General features: G+C 34.2%; 1 protein-coding gene across 3 annotated transcripts in view; it reads right to left on the bottom strand.

The window, feature by feature from the left end:
• LOC115209143 (feline leukemia virus subgroup C receptor-related protein 2) overlaps positions 1–19,456 on the bottom strand; it is a 203,685-nt gene that overhangs the window by 34,733 nt on the left and 149,496 nt on the right. For all 3 annotated transcript variants that reach the window (XM_029777307.2, XM_036501205.1, XM_036501206.1), the window contains exon 10: positions 15,619–15,662. In XM_029777307.2, coding sequence (XP_029633167.1) covers positions 15,619–15,662 — 44 coding nt within the window. The remainder of the gene's footprint in view (positions 1–15,618; positions 15,663–19,456) is intronic.

Below are 19,456 nucleotides of genomic sequence, written 5' to 3'. Positions count from 1 at the left end.
ATCATCTTAACAACAAATATTATCACATTAATAATAAAAATTATTACCTTAACAACCAATATTGTCAATAAACATTCCTGCTATATCAATAAACATTATTTCTGCAACCAAAGTTTTATCTCAAAGTTTTTTTTAAAGTTTTTTAAAGGTTTATTTTTTTGGTAACCTTCACTTACTTGAGTAGCAGCACTGTAATTTTCACTAGTGCCAATACCAGTGCAATTTTCAGTGTGCAAAAGATAGACATTCTAAGGACTGAAGGATTCAAAAGATTGAAATATTTGAATGCACAAAATCCATTATAGAACATTTGTAAGACAAAATTAGGTTAAATTTGTTTTTCTTTCTTTTCTTTTCAGTCATGTTGAAAACTCATTCACACAGAGATTTGGTCTTAAAATGAATATAAAATAGTCAATAATTCGGTTGTTATCATTTCAATTCAGAGTTATTGTCTTTTTGTACAATTAAATATTCTCCATAAATGAAAGTGCAACTTCATTTCTATTCTGTTATTGCTTCCCTTCATGATAAATGTAAATCTGATATCCCTCATAACTATCATTTCTTTATTTACAAATTATCTTCCTTTATTTCACTTATTCACTCACTTGACAAAGAATCACAACCATTCAAATTTCATACATGGGTATTTCCCTATTGTAAACCCACCTCATCAGAACAGCCAATAGAAACTTGTTCTTGTTTTTCTTCTTCCATTCATTCTTACCATGTTCACAATAATCATAATGCTCAAATACTACCTTCATTCATTCACATTTATAGCCTAACATCATGAACATTCTCACTAGCATACATGATAAATTTCCCTATCCCACCATTATTTCAATCTCTAATCTAATTTAAATATCATATAAATACATGAATTATAATAATACTTGAAATCAATGTTAATCTCAGTCTTTTAAGATTCATAAATGAAAAAAATACACTTTTAACAATATTTTCAATATTTTTATTCTCTTATAAATTTTTCTTCAGGAGTTATAAAAAATAAATAAAACACTCTGTTTATGTAAAATGCAACCACCAGTGCACAAAATATATATATATAAATAGCAAAACTATGAGTTTATAAACTAAAACGGTTTATGTTTGTTGCTCTGTGAAATGAGAACAAGATTAATGTTTCAAGCAGCTTTATTCAGCTTATTTATAATTCCATTCACCATCTTTCTAGCATAAACCATCATTCACCAAGCATTTCTATTGACCATACTTTTTATACCTCAAATTTAGTAGTTTCCAAAAATCTCTTTTATGTATTTCTATAAACTTATTGAACCAATAAGTCAGATAATCAATCTACTTATAAGGAAAAAGATGTTTCCACATAAAATCTTCAGGGATTCATAGAGTTTTATAAAGTCTGTGTTTAACAACTAGTACAAGGAGTACTAAACACGTAATGGTAGCTAGAGCATCAGTCTAACAAAAGTAACATTCCTTGCTCTGACAATTATTTGTGACAGAGAAGTAAACTGCGAGAATATAGAATACTGGTTTCAAATTTGGCTCAAGGCCAGTAATCTTGGGGGGGGGGGGATTGAGTTGTTTACATAGACCCCAGTGATTAACTGGTACTTACTTCATCAACCCAGAAAGGATGAAAGGCAAAGTTGACCTTGATGGAATTCAAATTCAGAATGTAAAGTCATATGAAATACTGCTAAGCATCTTGCCCACCACAGTAATGAGTCTACCAGCTCACCACCCTAACAATGTGAAATGTTGCAATGTAGAATACAGCATTGTAAAATATGGTGCACAAAGTATTCAACTACAACTCTGACACTCATTAATTTAGGGTAGCACTGACACAGACAGGAACTCTTCTTTTTGTAATTAGACTAATCATATATTTCTTATATTGACTGAAGGTACATAGCATACATGATCAATGCAAATCACCAGGCTATTTGTTAACAGTCTTTGTTGAGCTTAAAGTTCTGCTGTTAAAGCTTTCTTATAATATTTATTAAATAATTTACAACAATGAAACATGATAAAATTTACTGGCATTCCATTGATTATGACAACAAGGGTTTCAGTTGATCTGGTTAGTGGAACAGCCTACTCTGAAATTAATGTCTAAGTGGTTGAGCAATCCACAGACACACATTCCCTTAATGAAGTTTTCAGTGAGATTCAGTATGACACATAATGTGACAAGGCTGGCCCTTTGAAATACCAGTACAACTCATTTTTCCCACCTGAGTGGATTGGAGCAATGTGAAATAAATTGTCTTGCTCAAGGACACAATGCACCAATAGGAATTGAACTCACGATCTTACAATCATGAGCCAAATTAACTTAGTGGTTAATACCCTTAACCACTAAGCCATACAACTTCACATAATAAAACTTACAAAATTAAAAAAAGAGTGTTTTATCAAAGGGCTATAAAACCGAAGGATATAAAAGAAATAAACTATAAAAATACTACAGGACAAAAATTGGAAACCTCTTTGTTAACCATTTCAAAAATCTAAAGGATATCAAAATTAAAAGCAAAATATTGAATATCCCAAAGTAAGGAAGAACTATTGTTAAAAGAATTAAACTCAATATGAATGATTTTCATCTTGTATTCACTGAAATTTTATATTTAAACAATGCTTTAATCTTGAAAAGAACCTTTACTTTTCAAGATTAAAGCATTGTTTAACCTTTTAGCATTCAGATTATTTTGTTAAATGTAATGTTTCTTTATTCAGATTTATTAAAATTAATCATGTTCTATCTTGTAGCATTGAGATTTCAAAGATGTAATTGTCTATTTTTAGAATGAAATTGCAGGGTAGGTGTGAGAGGCAAGATCCAGATAGTTTAACCATAAAGCAGGTAGGATATTTTGCTGGATATGGCCAGTTCAAACATTAAAAGGATCAAATATAAAATTTAGGTGAATGTAACTTGAAAGTTTACATTAAATGAAAAAATCAAAATTATATTGTAAAAGATTGTTGTGGAGTGAACTGACATCTCTGCATGTGATTGTCAATGGACAGCATGAGTCTATAAATAGATGAGCCAGTAGGCAGATGAAGCCAAACTGTGAGATTCTGCCATTGGAGTATTGGATTGTTATTGTGTGAACGGTTATAATAAGATAACCAACTCTTGTTAAATTGCTTATTGTTATATGGCTATATTTGGTACTGTGAGATATTGTTTTACACACATACACACACACCACACACACACACACAGATCATATATCATCACTGATGATATAACAAAGACCAAAAAGTTTATTCCTACATAAATTTATAGAAAGAAAATTCTATCTATAGAACAGAAGTGAAGTCAAAAATCCAAGCCCCAAATTTATTAACATCTTGTTCTTAAAAACAAAATGACTTCTATCAGATTCTTATTCATAGAAGTCCTTAAAATCTGATCTGATTATTTTTAATGCAGATGATAGTCAAATTAGTATCTGTGAAATTGGAAATTTTAATGCATCATATTACAATTTACATTACTGTTAGAATTGATACATTTTTACCAGCTCTGACTTTGACTCCACAGCCCTGCATGATGACATAGTCAACATCATCATCATCCTCATCATCATCATTTAACGTCCGTTTTCCATGCTAGCATGGGTTGGACAGTTTGACTGAGGACTGGCGAACCAGATGGCTGCACCAAGAGCAAGTAGTCAAATATCATGTGCATCATTGAATCTCCACTCAATATGACATCAGTAGCTCAGTTCAGCAAACATTTAATACACACTATATAATGGTATATTTTACTGCTTGCAAGTAGTAGATGCAACATAGAAAATCAGCAAGTGTTTTGTTGATTTGCATAGATGATTTTAGGTTAGTTAGTTAGTTAGTTAGTTAGTTAGTTAGTTAGTTAATTTGGCTCAAAAGCAAATAGCAAGGCCATGTAGGGGGACATGGAGTTAAGTACAGGGTGGTGTTCATGTAAAGAGTTCAGGCCACTTGAGGTCCATCTGCAATGTGTAGTAGTGAGTTAACTAGCAACAGACTGGTACCCTCTCTAGGTGCACATTTCTCTATCAATCACCTACCATTATAGAAATTAGATATAGGCACATGTTCAATGGATTGGGGAGTTATGTGAAAGAAATAACATATCTATCCAATGTTTTAAATAGTATACTCTTTAAGTATCTTCCTGAAATTCACCAACACTATGCCTGATTTTCTCCCCTCCTTACACACGCAAGCATGTATCTGACTCATACACTGTTCACCTTCCAGACATTTGTACATTACTGCATATTCTTCATATGCACTTTTGACAAGTTGTGGTGCATCTGAGCACTGTATACAATAATTTCATTATAATTATTATTATCATCTGATTTCATATTTTTATAAAAATATAAAATCATTTTTTGACAAGGATTAAACATATGGATCTTTATTTTGAGAGAGAGAAAGAGAAACGAAAAGTATGATACCTAATGAAAGCAGGAGAAGTGAAATGCATTGCAGGTGAAAATATGAACTGTAGCGTAGTGGATTAAATAACCACATACACACACACACATTATTCTGAATTCTAGTAATAATTGATACAAAGTATTGCTAGCTGTTCAATGTATGAACATGAAAAGATTAAAACATTAAAGCTAATTAAACTGAATTATATAATGATATGTGCATATTCTCTAAACAAATATAATGATATGTGCATATTCTCTTAACAAATTCAAACAACATAAATCACTAATTTGTGGACACTATATTTCAATTTTGGAATATAGTTGCATATATTTGCAACTACACAACAGTTTGTATATACATTTTCAATCAAATGTAACTGGTGTTGCACTTGATGATGCTTTTTGGCTTCCATAGCCGAAACCTAAAGTGGAACTAGGGATCAAAAAAAAATCTGACAGGCTGTGATTGATTTTGCTGCAGCTGGGTGTAACTTTATATATGCCTTGCTAAAAATGCATCTGAATGTTACTAAATATAGCTCCAACTTCACTGACATGCAGATTACAGCAAGTGCACATTGCTGCACTTAGACAAATGTGGTTGTAATTAGATGTCACTGAAATAGCATCCAACTGCATGATGAATGATTGCACAAAGACAAAACTGTAGTTGCACAATCTACAATTATATGCAGTTATACAAGTGGATATCATTTCATGTACATGAATTTTAAAATAAAATTCAACTAATATTGCACACATATTTTTAAAACAGCGTGCATCTTTGAAAGTAACTTCACAGGCTTGTGAATGTATTTATAAATAACTATGATAATTTATATAAGAAATATATATATATACTCTTTTACTTGTTCAGTCATTTGACTGTGGCCATGCTGGAGCACTGCCTTTAGTCAAGCAAATCAAATCAACCCCAGGACTTATTCTTAGTAAGCCTAGTACTTATTCTATTGGTCTCTTTTGCCGAAAGAAAATGACTCTCCCCAAACACAACACTATATATATATATAAAAAATCAATTATAACTATGCATATATGTATAACATTTTATGCTTTACAAATATAATATATAAAATATAAAAATACCAGTAATTATTAAAATATATAACATAGATCAAAGAAAGTAGAATAGTTTCTTACAGCTGTTTCAACCAAGAGGCCATAGTACCCCACTTCCATCTCTTCAGTGAACTGAAGTATTTGGTAGATAAGATTAACCCTTTCGTTACTATATTTCTGACCAAAATACACCCCTTATGTGTTTCAATTAATTTCTAACATAATCATAAATTTAGTCCGGTTTCATTAAACAACTATAACTTTTTAATTTATCAATATATTAAGTTGATTTTTGGAAGATAATTTAATGAAATGTTCTCAACCAATTCTATACTATAATTTTTGTCACAAAGTGACTAATTGCAGGTAGATACAGGTAAATTTAACAAAATATAAAATTATAAAAATTTTGTTCAAACATCGCTATAGAAAATGGGTTATTAGCTAATATTCAATTGGGTATACAACAAAATTTTACGATAGAATTTGTTATTCTGGGTAACTTTCTGATACCCATAATAATATTTATGGCAAAATAGTCTTAATTTCATTTAAGGTTGTGGGAAACCACTAACTATCCTTTCTTTCACTTTGTTTACATTTAGCGTAACGGTTCGTTTCCGCCGTAATGATTTCAAATAGGCTCATTCGAAAAAGTAAAAAGAAATAATCTAAGGCTTTACTCTCCTGGGAAAGTCTGTGGCTTGGTCCAGTTTCTTCAGAAAAATCACCGAAAGAAACAGTTTTTAAATTTTCACTCCATTCAGGTGCCAATTCATTTTCTTTATCGCTGTCGGAGCTCTCGGATTCACTGTTTTCACTTTCAGAAAATGAAACATCAGATTCATTATCAAATACCACGTGCTTTTTTTTTTCAGTCATAGAGTTAGATTTATCAAGGTCTTCAGTAGAAAATCCTTCGAATTCTGACTCGCTGCTTGATATAATGAAATTCATATCCATTTTTTGTCAGAATTACAAATTTTGAAAACACAATAGGAACAAATTTCGGAAAAAAATCTCCCAAAATTCACGAATTAAAATTGCACTTCGATTGTTGTACAAAACTTTAGATGAACTGTTTACGAAGTATAATACGTGTTTTCATGAATGTACTTAAGAGATTTGCTCTGATATTCTCATTTAAATATGAATAAGTAAATACGGGCGGGGTTGGGTGGTTTGGTCACATTAACCAAAATTTTTTTCGGGCGGCTTTGGGTGGTTTGGTAACGAAAGGGTTAAGGTACTTGGGTGTGCCTCTGGGCTTCATCAGAGAGTTTAGAAAGTTCATAAAGTTACGTTATAAATATAAATACATACATATATACACACTTTTACATATACATAAATATATATCTATACATTTATATGTATATGTATACAAAGGAATCAATTATTACTATTATCAAGTGTATTATATTATTCATATTAGATAAAGTATAAACAGAGTGAAGAAAAATTATCAAAACACAAATAATAGTGGAATTTAAATGATCAATATATTCTAAGATTATTGTAGTTATGTAGGAATGAAAAGGTATATAAATGAGGAATACATATATATATATATATATATATATACATACACACACACACACACACACACACACACACACACATTTATGTACAAACATACCCATAGGTACATACATATATCATGTATATATATATATATATACACACACGCACACAGATATATATATATATACAGTTTTATATCACAACTTTTCTGGTAGATCCCTTATCAACAAAAAACAACTGATATTCATAAGTGGATTTAAACAGCTCGCCACAGGGCACATGTGCATGTGCATGTGTGCACATGTGCACACACACACAAAACAAAATAATCTTCCCACATTTGTTAATGAATTTTTGAGATTCATACCAGATTTTTTCCACGCTTGAAAGCTTCTTTAACATGAAACCACCCATTAACATGAATTGCCCACTATGAGACTAAATTCATAAATACTGTATAGCATATCTATCTGTCTGTCTGTCTATCTATCTACATATATATATATATATATATATATATATATATATATATATATATATATATATATATATATATATATATAAAACGATAAACGTCGCCCTTCTCAAGCCTAGCCAGGCTCATGGGCCCGGTTTCCCGGTTTCTGTGGCGTATGTGTTCCCCCCAGCTGGACGGCATACCAGTCCATCACAGCATTACTCAAGAAACAAGAAGAGAGAGTGAGAGAAAGTTGTGGTGAAAGAGTACAATAGGGGTCACCACCACCTCCTGCCGGAGCCTTGTGGAGCTTTTAGGTGCTTTCACTCAATAAATACACACAACGCCCAGTCTGGGAATCGAAACCACGATCCTATATATATATATATCATTATTGTCATCATTTAATGTCCATTTTGCATGCTGATATGGGTTGGACAGTTTGACATGAGCTAGCAAGCCTGAAGACTGCACCAAGCTCAACTGTCTGTTTTGGCATGGTTTTACATAGCTGGATGCCAACCACTTTACAGAGTGGACTGAATGTTCTACACATTGCACCAGTGACGTGGCAGGGCATATTCTTAAGGTACAAAGATGCTAATAAATACTGGACAATAGAGCATTGTGAAGGATGCGTGAATAGGAAGTTCATGTAAATGTAAAGAAGAGGGAAAGGGAAGAAAGCAGTGAATGGTAAAACCTGGGTGTATGGAAGTGGGGACAAAGAATAGCAAGAACACAGTGGGCAGGGCAGTGAGAACAGGATTGGGCTGTAGGAGTGGAAGGGCAGAGATAAACATAGGGCATGAAAAAGAAAAAAGTGAGGGTAAGAAGAAGGGCAGATGTAGTTTGATTTACTGCAGTAGGGTTTGTGAAAGATTTTAATGATACATGTGGCTGAACATGGTCGATGCCAGCGCCGCCTTGATTGGCTTCCGTGCCGGTGGCATATGAAAAGCACCAACCAATTGTGGCTGTTGCCAGCGTCCTCTGTCACCTGTGCCAGTGGCACATAAAAAGCACCCACTACACTCATGGAGTGGTTGGTGTTAGGAAGGGCATCCAGCTGTAGAAACACTGCTAGATCAGACTGCAGCCTCCTGGCTTCCCAGACCCCAGTCGAACCGTCCAACTCATGCTAGCATGGAAAACGGATGTTAAACGATGATGATGATGTGGGTAAAACACACAGGGCTTCCAGAACTCAGTTTCACTGAGGTGGACAGGTCTTCTCAAGAACCTCATATCCCCAGACATCTTGGTCCATTGTCATCTCTTCCATGAGGACCATTATCATCATCACCATCATTTAATGTCTATTTTGTATGATGACATGGGTTGGATGGTTTAACAGGTGCTAGTAAGGTCAGAAGCTGCATCAGGCCCCATTGTCTGTTTTGGCATGGTTTCTATTGGCTGGATGCCTTTTCTAATGCCAACCACTCTACAGACTGTACTGGGGTGCTTTTTACCCCAATAGGGTCACAAAGACTACCTCAACAGGGAAAAGAGACTAGTAGGGAGTGGGATGGTGGATTTGTGCCAGCTGATGACAGATTAGAGGTATAGAGGGACAAGGATAGTTGTCTTGTTGTAGAATAGATACATAAATACTCCAGTTAAAAAAGAAAGGAGGCTGAGTAAGATAAAGAGAGCCGGTGAGACAAAGAGTAGGCTAAAGAGAGTGGCGTAAACTATTATATCTAATACACATACATACACACGTATATATGGGATATACATGAAATGCTATAGATATGTACTTTCTACACATATATAGGATAAAGATATACATATATGCTGCATATACATATATACATAAGCAACACATATTTACACACACCCACTCAATCACCATGGGAATAATATAGAGGGAGGTCTTCTACATACATAAGACTTAGGAAACTAATATAATTTATATCTTGAGGATGGTTGTAATAAATGACAACAAACAAATAAGAACCAACACCAATACTGTCATATCGGATATATAATAAATTCCATTTAGAAGTTTTCCACCATGCTTATTATATTTTCCATACAGTAGACAATGATGGAGATGTGTATAAATATGTACACAGTGATAGATAACCAATTGATTAGTGATTGAATGATGCAGAAATTTACTAAGATTTTCAATAAGTGCTTTCAAATGATGCAGCACAAGTTAAGACTCATATACAATGAATAGATAACAGATCAAATTTTTATGTGAAATGTAAAAGCAATAACATTCATGTGTGTATGTATGTATATATATATATATATATATATATATATATATATATATGCTGTGCATGAGAAGACCCGGCAGGACAAGTGAGTCCATCCCAGCCAGCCCACTTATGCATGCCTTTCCTTCCCTTGGACACACGAAGACTTGTTGAGGCAAGCGAACTCGAAATCGGACCTCATCTGACGACAGGCACCCATGCCAACCTCCCTTCATTGGACACTAAACTCTGCTTGCGAAGACCTGTTGGGGCAAGTGAAATTGGAATCAAAATTGAACCAATCCTATGACTGGCACCCGGCAGTTGCCAGGGCTGCTGGACTGACTTGTGTGCAGGTGCAAGTAAAGAAACACCGTTTCGACCCTGTGATTGAAGAGATCCATTGAGTCAAGTACACCAACATCAAAAATCAATGGAAACTGCAGTTGTGATCCCTGTGCCAGTGGCACGTAAAAAGCACCATCTGAACGTGGCCGATGCCAGCGCCGCCTAGACTGGCTTCTGTGCTGGTGGCACGTAAAAAGCACCATCCGAATGTGGCCGATGCCAGCTCCGCTTTGACTGACTTCCATGCCGGTGGCACATAAAAAGCACCAATCCGATCATGGCCGTTGCCAGCCTCGCCTGGCACCTGTGCCGGTAGCACGTAAAAAGCACCCACTACACTCATGGAGTGGTTGGCGTTAGGAAGGGCATCCAGCTGTAGAAACACTGCAGGATGAGACTGGAGCCTGGTGCAGCCTTCTGGCTTCCCAGATCCCCGGTCGAACCGTCCACCCCATGCTAGCATGGAGAACGGACGTTAAACGATGATGATGATGATGATGATATATGGTAGGAAACTTGCTTCCCAGCCACATGGTCCAAGGTTAAGTCCCACTGCATGGCACTTTGGGCAAGTGTTTTTACTATAGCCTTGGAGTTGATTTCTTCAAATGAAAGCCTTCAAGGTGGTGCTCCAGTATGACTGCAGTCAAATGACTGAAGGAGGTAAAATAAAAGAATATGGGTATGTATTTGTATTTAAATCTACATCTACATCTCTGTCAATCAATCTGTCTTTCTCACTTTCTCCTGCACTATACATACATGCATATGTACATATATATATGTATAAATATATATATATATATAACAAATCAGCATAAAGTGTAAAGATGCAAAAAAGCATCAATCTGCTAGAAACAAGAGCTAAAGTCTTAATTAAACCACTGTAAAGCACCAAAACATCTGTTATCTTGGTGCTTTATGGTGGTTTAATTAAGACTTTAGCTCTTATTTCTAGCAGGTTGATGCTTTTCTGCATCCTTACACTTCATGCTGATTTGTAATTTATAGCTAAATAATGTTTTTTGCCTGTGAACCACCTATGTTATTACAGTTGATACCATCAATTTTAAATTTTATCCACAGATGATATTAACAATAGTGATATCTTATTTCAAACCTTAATGTTTGAATGTTTTGTTTATATATATATTATATATATATATATAATATATATATATATATATATATATATATATATATATATACATATATATATATATATATATATATATATATTATATATATATATATATATATATACACATATACACACTTGCCTGATGATTGTGATTGCATGAAACTTGAGTCACAAGAAATGAATTTTGCTTAAATAGACCATATATTTTGTATGTATTGAATTCTCTGTCCCCATTTCAGAAATTAACATCTTAATGCATTATGTGTTTGTGTGCATGCACATGTGTGTATGCACATTGGAAGCTACTGATTGTGATAATTTTTGAACAAAGCGATTTAGATAACATTAACTAACTAATAATATTAAGCAGTGAATATAACAATATCTTGAGCATGTCTAGGAAGTACTAATTATGGTAACAATAACTTGATTATAATAAGTGGTTTGCACCATAAACATAAACACATATAAAAATGATAGAAAGAGGTGTTGAATGATAAATAAATACATAGCTAAATATGTATATATATATATATATATATATATATATATATATATATATATAGAGAGAGAGAGAGAGAGAGAGAGAGAGAGAGAGAGATACATATATACAGAGAGTAAAAAAGAGAGAAGAGAGAACAGATAGTAAAGTTACAAAGACAAGGCTAAATGTAATTTCATTTGCATCTCATGGAAGCAGATATAATTTGTAGAACTATGAAGACGATGCTAAAATTCTTTGAAGTTCCTTGTGTAATTATAACTGTGTCATTAAGAAAGAATTCATTACAGGCAATAAAGTCTTAATTATGGATTACCCCTCCCCCCACACACACACATATACATATATATATACGCATACATTCATACACAGACACACACACACACATATACACACATGTTTACCAACAGATCTTTTAATACCACTTTATATAACAGACAAAAGAGTGCTCAATGCTCCAAAAGATTTCATACTAATGGTTACTTATGACAAAATTTGATTAATATTTGATTTTATACTTTATCATTTGCCTCTAAATTAGGACTGAATTTAAACTATGGGGGACTGGAGCATTTCAATTTCAGTGGGTCCCTCATACACAAGAATTAAAATCTTGGAAAATTACCAAATTTAAATCTCAAAACCCATCCATTTCATGTAATTGAATTTGAGGAGTTAGCAAAGAAAGTTTAAATAAATGACTGAAAATGTTGCTTTATAGATACACCTTTCAAAATTTAAATTTCATTTTTTACACATCCACTTGAGGTGTTTGACTTTTCCTTCATTGTGAAAAGTACAATGGAGGAGGGGAGATGGGGTAACATTTTTTGTGTTTTAATGTGAGCTACAAGTGTTTCAGAGTATGGAATACGATAAAATGAAAGAAAATTATGAAAAAGAGAACAATTCACTATAGTGGTTGTTGCTGTTCCATAAGCATGAGTGTGTGTGTCTCTATGAGATGGTGGGGGGTGGGAGGGAGGAGATAACAACAGGTAAAAGTCATGGATTTAAAAAATTCTTCTTTTAAATTGGCTTCCCTTCATTGCTTTGCAATGCATGAAAGATAAAAAGGAGAAAATTCCAACAAAAATAGGGAAATTCAAACAGCTATTCCGAAAGTCTGTTTTTCAAGACAAAAGGTTTGATTTAATGAAAAACATTAAAACATATATGTAATAATTCTAAAGCAGAGACAAAAATAGTTTTAGCTGATTAGGGATGTAATTTTATAAAACTAAATTCAAAATTTACATTCTTGAAACATATTTTTACTTACTTGTTTCATAAAATAAGACCAGTTTTCAATGCTTTACTGGAATAATTAAGTTTAGAAGTAGCTGTGTGTGTAGGGGGGGTGCCTTTAACTGCAAGTGTCATTGTTCAGTCATGCATTGAAAGAAGGAATTTGACCTAGACAATAACTTCTTTATTTACATTATTACTTACACACACAAACACACACATACATTCAAACATACATTTTCATGAGGGTTCTGTTGTTTTCCTTTTCTCTGTTGTTGTGGCATTCCTTACTATTTTTATTATTTTAGTATTCTATTTTATTATTTAATCTTACTTCCTCTCGTGTTAGATTCCTAACATTATGGACTCTATGAAGAAGCTTTGGGGCTCAATTATTGTTCAACCCCTGTCCAATGTTTATTCAACCTTTGTACAATCCCTGTATATTACTGGTACGATGTGGAAGCCTTGGCAAGTTGGACACCCTCAAAGTAGAAACAGCTGTAAATGTTTAGTATTTTTCATTCATTTATTCTTATTTATTTATTTACTTGTTTATTTATTTTAATTACTTATACATATGATTGTAATTAATTAATAAATAAATCCAAATGAATGTTTACAAGCTGATGTTTACTGATTGGTTATCCTCTCCATTTTCTTATTTGCCTATATATATATATATATATATATATATATATATATATATATATATATATATATATAGTGAAGGCGCGTGGCTCAGTGGTTAGAGCGTCGAGCTTACGATTGTGAGGTTGTGAGCTCGAATCCCGGACCAGGCTGCGTGTTGTGTTCTTGAGCAAGACACTTTATTTCAGGTTGCTCCAGTTCACTCAGCTGTAGAAATGAGTTGCGACGTCACAGGTGCCAAGCTGTATCGGCCCTTGCCTTTCCCTTGGACAACATCGGTGACATGGAGAGGGGAGGCCGGTATGCATGGGCGACTGCTGGTCTTCCATAAAAAAAACAACCTTGCCCAGACTTGTGCCTCAGAGGGTAACTCTCAAGGTGCAAGCCCATGGTCAGTGTCTGACCGAAGGGGGTCACATATATATGTATATATATATATATATATATATATATGAATGAGTTTACAAGTGGAAGAATGTAGCACGTAACATATATGCTTAAAGATTCTTATATATAATAACGGTTTTGAGTCAGCTCCACATGATTTGAATTCTTGTGGCCAAGTAAGAACTGTCCATATCATCCGATGTTCAAAGGTAGAGTAAGGGGTTTGAAAAAAATTGAATCTGGCTTGATGACACTGAATATACTGTACTATAGCAGACAGCCAAAGGGTGCCATCACCCTGTCAACACTCTGCCAACATCCTGTCTGAAGAAGTGGACTTCAAAATAAGGAAAATAACTGGTGTTGCTTTGACAGTATTAAAACCACATTGATCTGAGCTGACCAATAGAGGTTTAGACATCTAAAAGCCTAATCAAATTTCTTTCAAACTTTTCATTTGATGCCCTATAAGATGCACTTTTTTTACACAAAAAGGGCTTTAAAAATCCTCCTGCATCCAATGCCCTCAATGTAAGCTCAAAACTCGCTCAAAACGGTATTATGTTTACAAAACGTGTGCTGCCATCTATTGGTGAACAATCACCTACAGTATGTTTATATCGAATGTGGATGCAATAAATTGCTTATAATTACCAGTAATAACAAAGTTATATACAGTTAAGTGGGGGAATTAAAACATTATTTTAGTGGTAATTTATTTTACAAAAGTATAGCCTAGGCTAGGGTGCCATCTATAGGCCATCAAATATGGTATGTCCTTCTTAGTGATATATCATCTAAAATACATATTTTGCTTTAAATCCTTTTGTGGAAGAATCCTATTCCTCCTAGATAATAAAAAACTTTTTGAGCTTGTCAAAAAATAAAACCCCCAAAATACAGCAAAGACAAACACTGAAATTCAGTATCAAAAATTCCTTAAAACATATCTTGCTTTTAAGACTTGATAAAAGATAGAGAAGGCACAATTTCATTAAAACTACCATACTACTCATGCAAAAACAAAATACACTGATACACAAATGCTCAGATACAGATACATGTACATACATACCTATATATATATATATATATATATATATATATATATATATATATATATATATATAGTATGTTGGTGAAAATAGAAAAAAAGAGCAGAGGTAATAGAGTGACTCAAGGTCCGAGAGTTTCGTGCATTGGCATTTAAGCGCCAATGCACAAAACTCTCAGCCTTGAGTCACTCTGTTACTTCTACTAAATATTAATAAAAATATGTATGTATGTATAAAATAGAAATATTTCACAAAATTTTGAAGCAATTTTACAAGCATTTTTTTTTTTACAGAAAGCAATGTTGCACATAATTTTACAAGCTGTTTGGGTGATGAGCAGATTCACAACAAATAAAACTGTAATGGTAGCTACAAAAGCTGTTATTTACACACGGATGCAAACACTGTAAGCAATAAGGACAGAAGCAGTAAAAAGTTTCTTTGCAAAACAAATCAATATATGGTGTTAGGGTTAACAACGTCAATAATGAATATCTGGTTATATGTATATTTCATGTGAGTTTCAAGCTCCTTTTAACTAAGCCATGAGTAATTTACCTGCATTTCAGCTTTCTGTCGACGATAATTGGCTCGAACAAAGCCTGTGCAAAGTAAAGAAAAGATAATGATTTTATTAACATTAACACACTAATTAATATATGTAAGACTGTAGGGAGTTATCATCATCATCATCATCATCATTTTAATGTCTACTTTACTTTGCATGCATGGGTTGGATAGAATTCGTTGAGGGGGATTTTCTATGGCCAGGCACCATTCCTGATGCCAGCCCCCACTTGTTTCCAAGCAAGGTAATATTTATATTCCTTGGCTGGACATGTTTCCATGGAAGATTAGAAATGAAGGACACTGCTTGTATTATGACGACACTCCTTTTTACAAGGATATACAAACAATAAGTTAACATTCATGTGCCAAAGCTTATAATTAGTGGAAAGAGACCCTGTGAACCTCTGACAACAGGTTGCTGTCTACTCTCAAAGAATCAGTCTGAGCAAGTAAGAACTGAGTGTTCTGAGAAGTGAAATGATGATGATGATGATGATGATGATGATGATGATAACAATTAGGGAACTCAGTTCAGAGTTTAATCCATTATTCAAGAATTATATCTTGAATAATTAGTACACATTTTCTCACTTCTGTAAATCTAAACAAGAGAAAAGTAATTTTAACTTGACTGTATATTGCACACACTTTTTTCCAGATTTTTAAACTTGAAAATTAGAGACACATATTATGCACAAGACGTAGCAAGATCATGTCCATATTCAGAACAGCATGACTGGAATTAAGATATTATCCAAGCTAAATGGAGTTTAAATCACTACTATAATGTAACATAATCTCCTGATAATGTTCATAATGTTTCATAAGTAAGTCTACCCTGAAAGCCTTGTATCAATCAAGATTGTGTTCTATTTTACTTAGGTAAACTTTAAACTACATCTTTTATTTGCGGGGTCCTGGTTTGAGAGTTCCAGGGTTTTGAGGAGTGTGGAATCACTTATTGATCATGATTGCTCCCAGGTTTACTCTTACCTAGAGTAGTAGCACCTGTGAGGGCCCCAGCTAGAGGTTAAATAGCATGTAACCACCTCAGCCAGGGTATGCTGAAATCATGGGATGCAGCATGATAGATGTAAAGTATTTTGGAAGATTAACTTATTGAGTCAATGGTGAATATTGTTAGATGCTGAACAAATAACAAACCATCATTGGCATTCAAACATAAAAATCCAAAGATTGGCTTTTAAAAAATGCATAATAAAGTTAGAAATTTTTTTAAAAAATAAAATCCATACTTAAATGAAATATATTAAACTGAACAGTAACATAAACTTAGTTGAGTACACTATTATTATTTAAATCAAATTGATTTTCTAGAAAACTTCTGATTATGTGATTTCCACAATGCTGACTTTACAGCAGATGCACATTTATAACTTACTGGTAAAGTTCCAAGATCATTTTCAAATTTGTTTTTTGCTTTGTTTAAGATGTTTGAACTTCTAGAGTGTAGTTTATACAGCAATTATAATAAATCTGACTAAACTCCTTTTCTCATACATTGTAATAATAAAGACAGTGCAAAGTAAACACACGAGAATTTGTCCCAGGATGTCACTGTTAATAATAGGTGGTTTAACCCATTCGTTACTGTATTTATTTTGGGATCTTCTGTATTTCTTTCAATAAATTTTAAATATAACAAAGAATTTAGTAAAATAACTTAGTTACCATTCAGCTAGTGTTAGGAACATAAATTGTGACTAAGGTTTGGTGGAAGATTTTAATTCAAAACTTATGAAAACAAGACATTTGTACTATAGAGGCAGTTTCAGCCAGGTTGGAAATGAAAGGATTAAGTGAATAAATATGGTATCACGAATTAACTGCAGAAACTTTATAAGGGTGCAGGCATGAATGGAATACCAATAATGCTCTATATTTTTCTAAATATCTGCTACACAATCTCCTCATCAGAAAGTATGTCATGTTCCATATAAATCAATTATTCATTTCAAACAATTTTCATCTATTAAATCTGTTCACAAAGTATTGGTTAAACTGAGGCTGTGGTAGAAGCCACTTGCCCAAGCTGTGGCACACTGGAATCAAAACTAGAGTGACATGGTTGCAAAGCTGATTTCTTAGATAGACATCCATATCTGAATAAATATGAAATCTAAACAGGACATGACATACTTTCTCATGAGAAGATTCTACAGCATATACTCTGAAAAACATGGATTCCTCACAGATGTCGCCAACAGGCAATTCCATAGATACTAGCCATAATCAATACATATATCTCCAGATTAGGGGATTCATAAACAATTTCATTTTATGTAGCTAAATCCTGCTGTTATTCACTATTAATGAGTACATGTGTTGGAGTTTTTGAACCAAAAATGAAACAAAAAAGGAGCCATCTGGCAAACTGGTAAAGATTCAACAGCAGCTACTACTACTACTACTACTACTACAACCACCACTGCCACCACCACTACTTCTACTACAACTACAACCAACACCACCACCACTACTACTACTACTAACTGTCTCTCTCGCTCTGTTTCCCTACCACTACCACAACAGCCTCTGCTTTTCTCTGAAATAAATACATTGGTTGATTTTCCTTTCCTAGAACCTCTTCCCTCTGAAACTATCATAACTGTGCCTCATTTGGTCTTGTTGATATTACTTATCTACTTCTCAAATGCAGTGGGCTCTGTCTACTGCATCAGCTTTGGCTACTTTTCCAATTCTGCCTCAGTTACTATGTTACCCCAGAACAATGGAAAATTGTTCAAAAAGGCTGAATACCCATCACCTGTCAATTACTGTCCAATTAATCTCACAAGCTGTATTGCCAAACTGATAGAGTCTTGTGCAAGAGAGACACTCTAAAACTCTCAAAACATTATGCAATCCTCACAATTACTGTCAGAACACTCCACCAATATCCACCATCTTAACTGTGACTTTATTTATTAACCTCAAAAGCTTAAAAAGCGAAGTTGACCTCAGAGAATTAGGCTCAGAATGCAAAAAGCCAGAACAAATACTGGATGGTGTTCTGTCTGATATTCTAATGAGTCTTTTATCATGTTGAGTTATAAAGACAGCAACAAGTAAGGAAAATGTAGTGAAACTGTATTCACTTGGTCAAGAATGCCTCCAGGCTAATTTAGCCATAATGTTAAGACATAATCTGACAGTAGGGTGATAGCTGATTAAATCAAACCAGTATTTTCCTAGTACTTATTTCATCAACCCCAAAAGTTAATGGTTTGCGGTCCGACGTCTCCAGTGCGAGCAGTGGCGTGCCTCAAGGTTCAGTGCTTGGGCCCTTGTTGTTCTTAGTCTTCATAAATGACTTGCCCGACGACCTCACGCAACACACCCTTCTATTTGCCGACGATATCAAACTGGTCGCTCCTCGCGGTAATATAGAGGATCTTCGTCGATGCCTCCACCAAATTTGGAAGTGGTCTAACAATTGGGACCTGTGTCTGAACGTGTCAAAGTGCTGTCATCTGCCTGTCGGCTCTACTCCTGCAACTCAACTTGATTTCGAGCCGGGTCGTCTGCTGCTGGAGAGGACCGATCAGGTAAAGGACCTAGGTATCTTGGTGGATTCCTCCTTTTCGCCTTCGGCCCAGTGCGTCCATGCTGCCAACAAAGCACGCGGAATTCTGTTCTTGATTCGACGGTCATTCGGAATGCTCACAGCAGCCATATTCCTACCACTCTATGTCACGCTGGTGAGACCCATATTGGAGTATGGGATTCAAGCCTCTTCTCCTTATCTCCTCAAAGACATACAGCATCTCGAAAGAGTCCAGAAGCTGGCTACCCGCATGGTTCA

Source organism: Octopus sinensis, linkage group LG3 (assembly GCF_006345805.1).
Source record: "Octopus sinensis linkage group LG3, ASM634580v1, whole genome shotgun sequence".
Taxonomy (NCBI): domain Eukaryota; kingdom Metazoa; phylum Mollusca; class Cephalopoda; order Octopoda; family Octopodidae; genus Octopus; species Octopus sinensis.
This window is presented reverse-complemented; position numbering and strand designations above follow the sequence as displayed.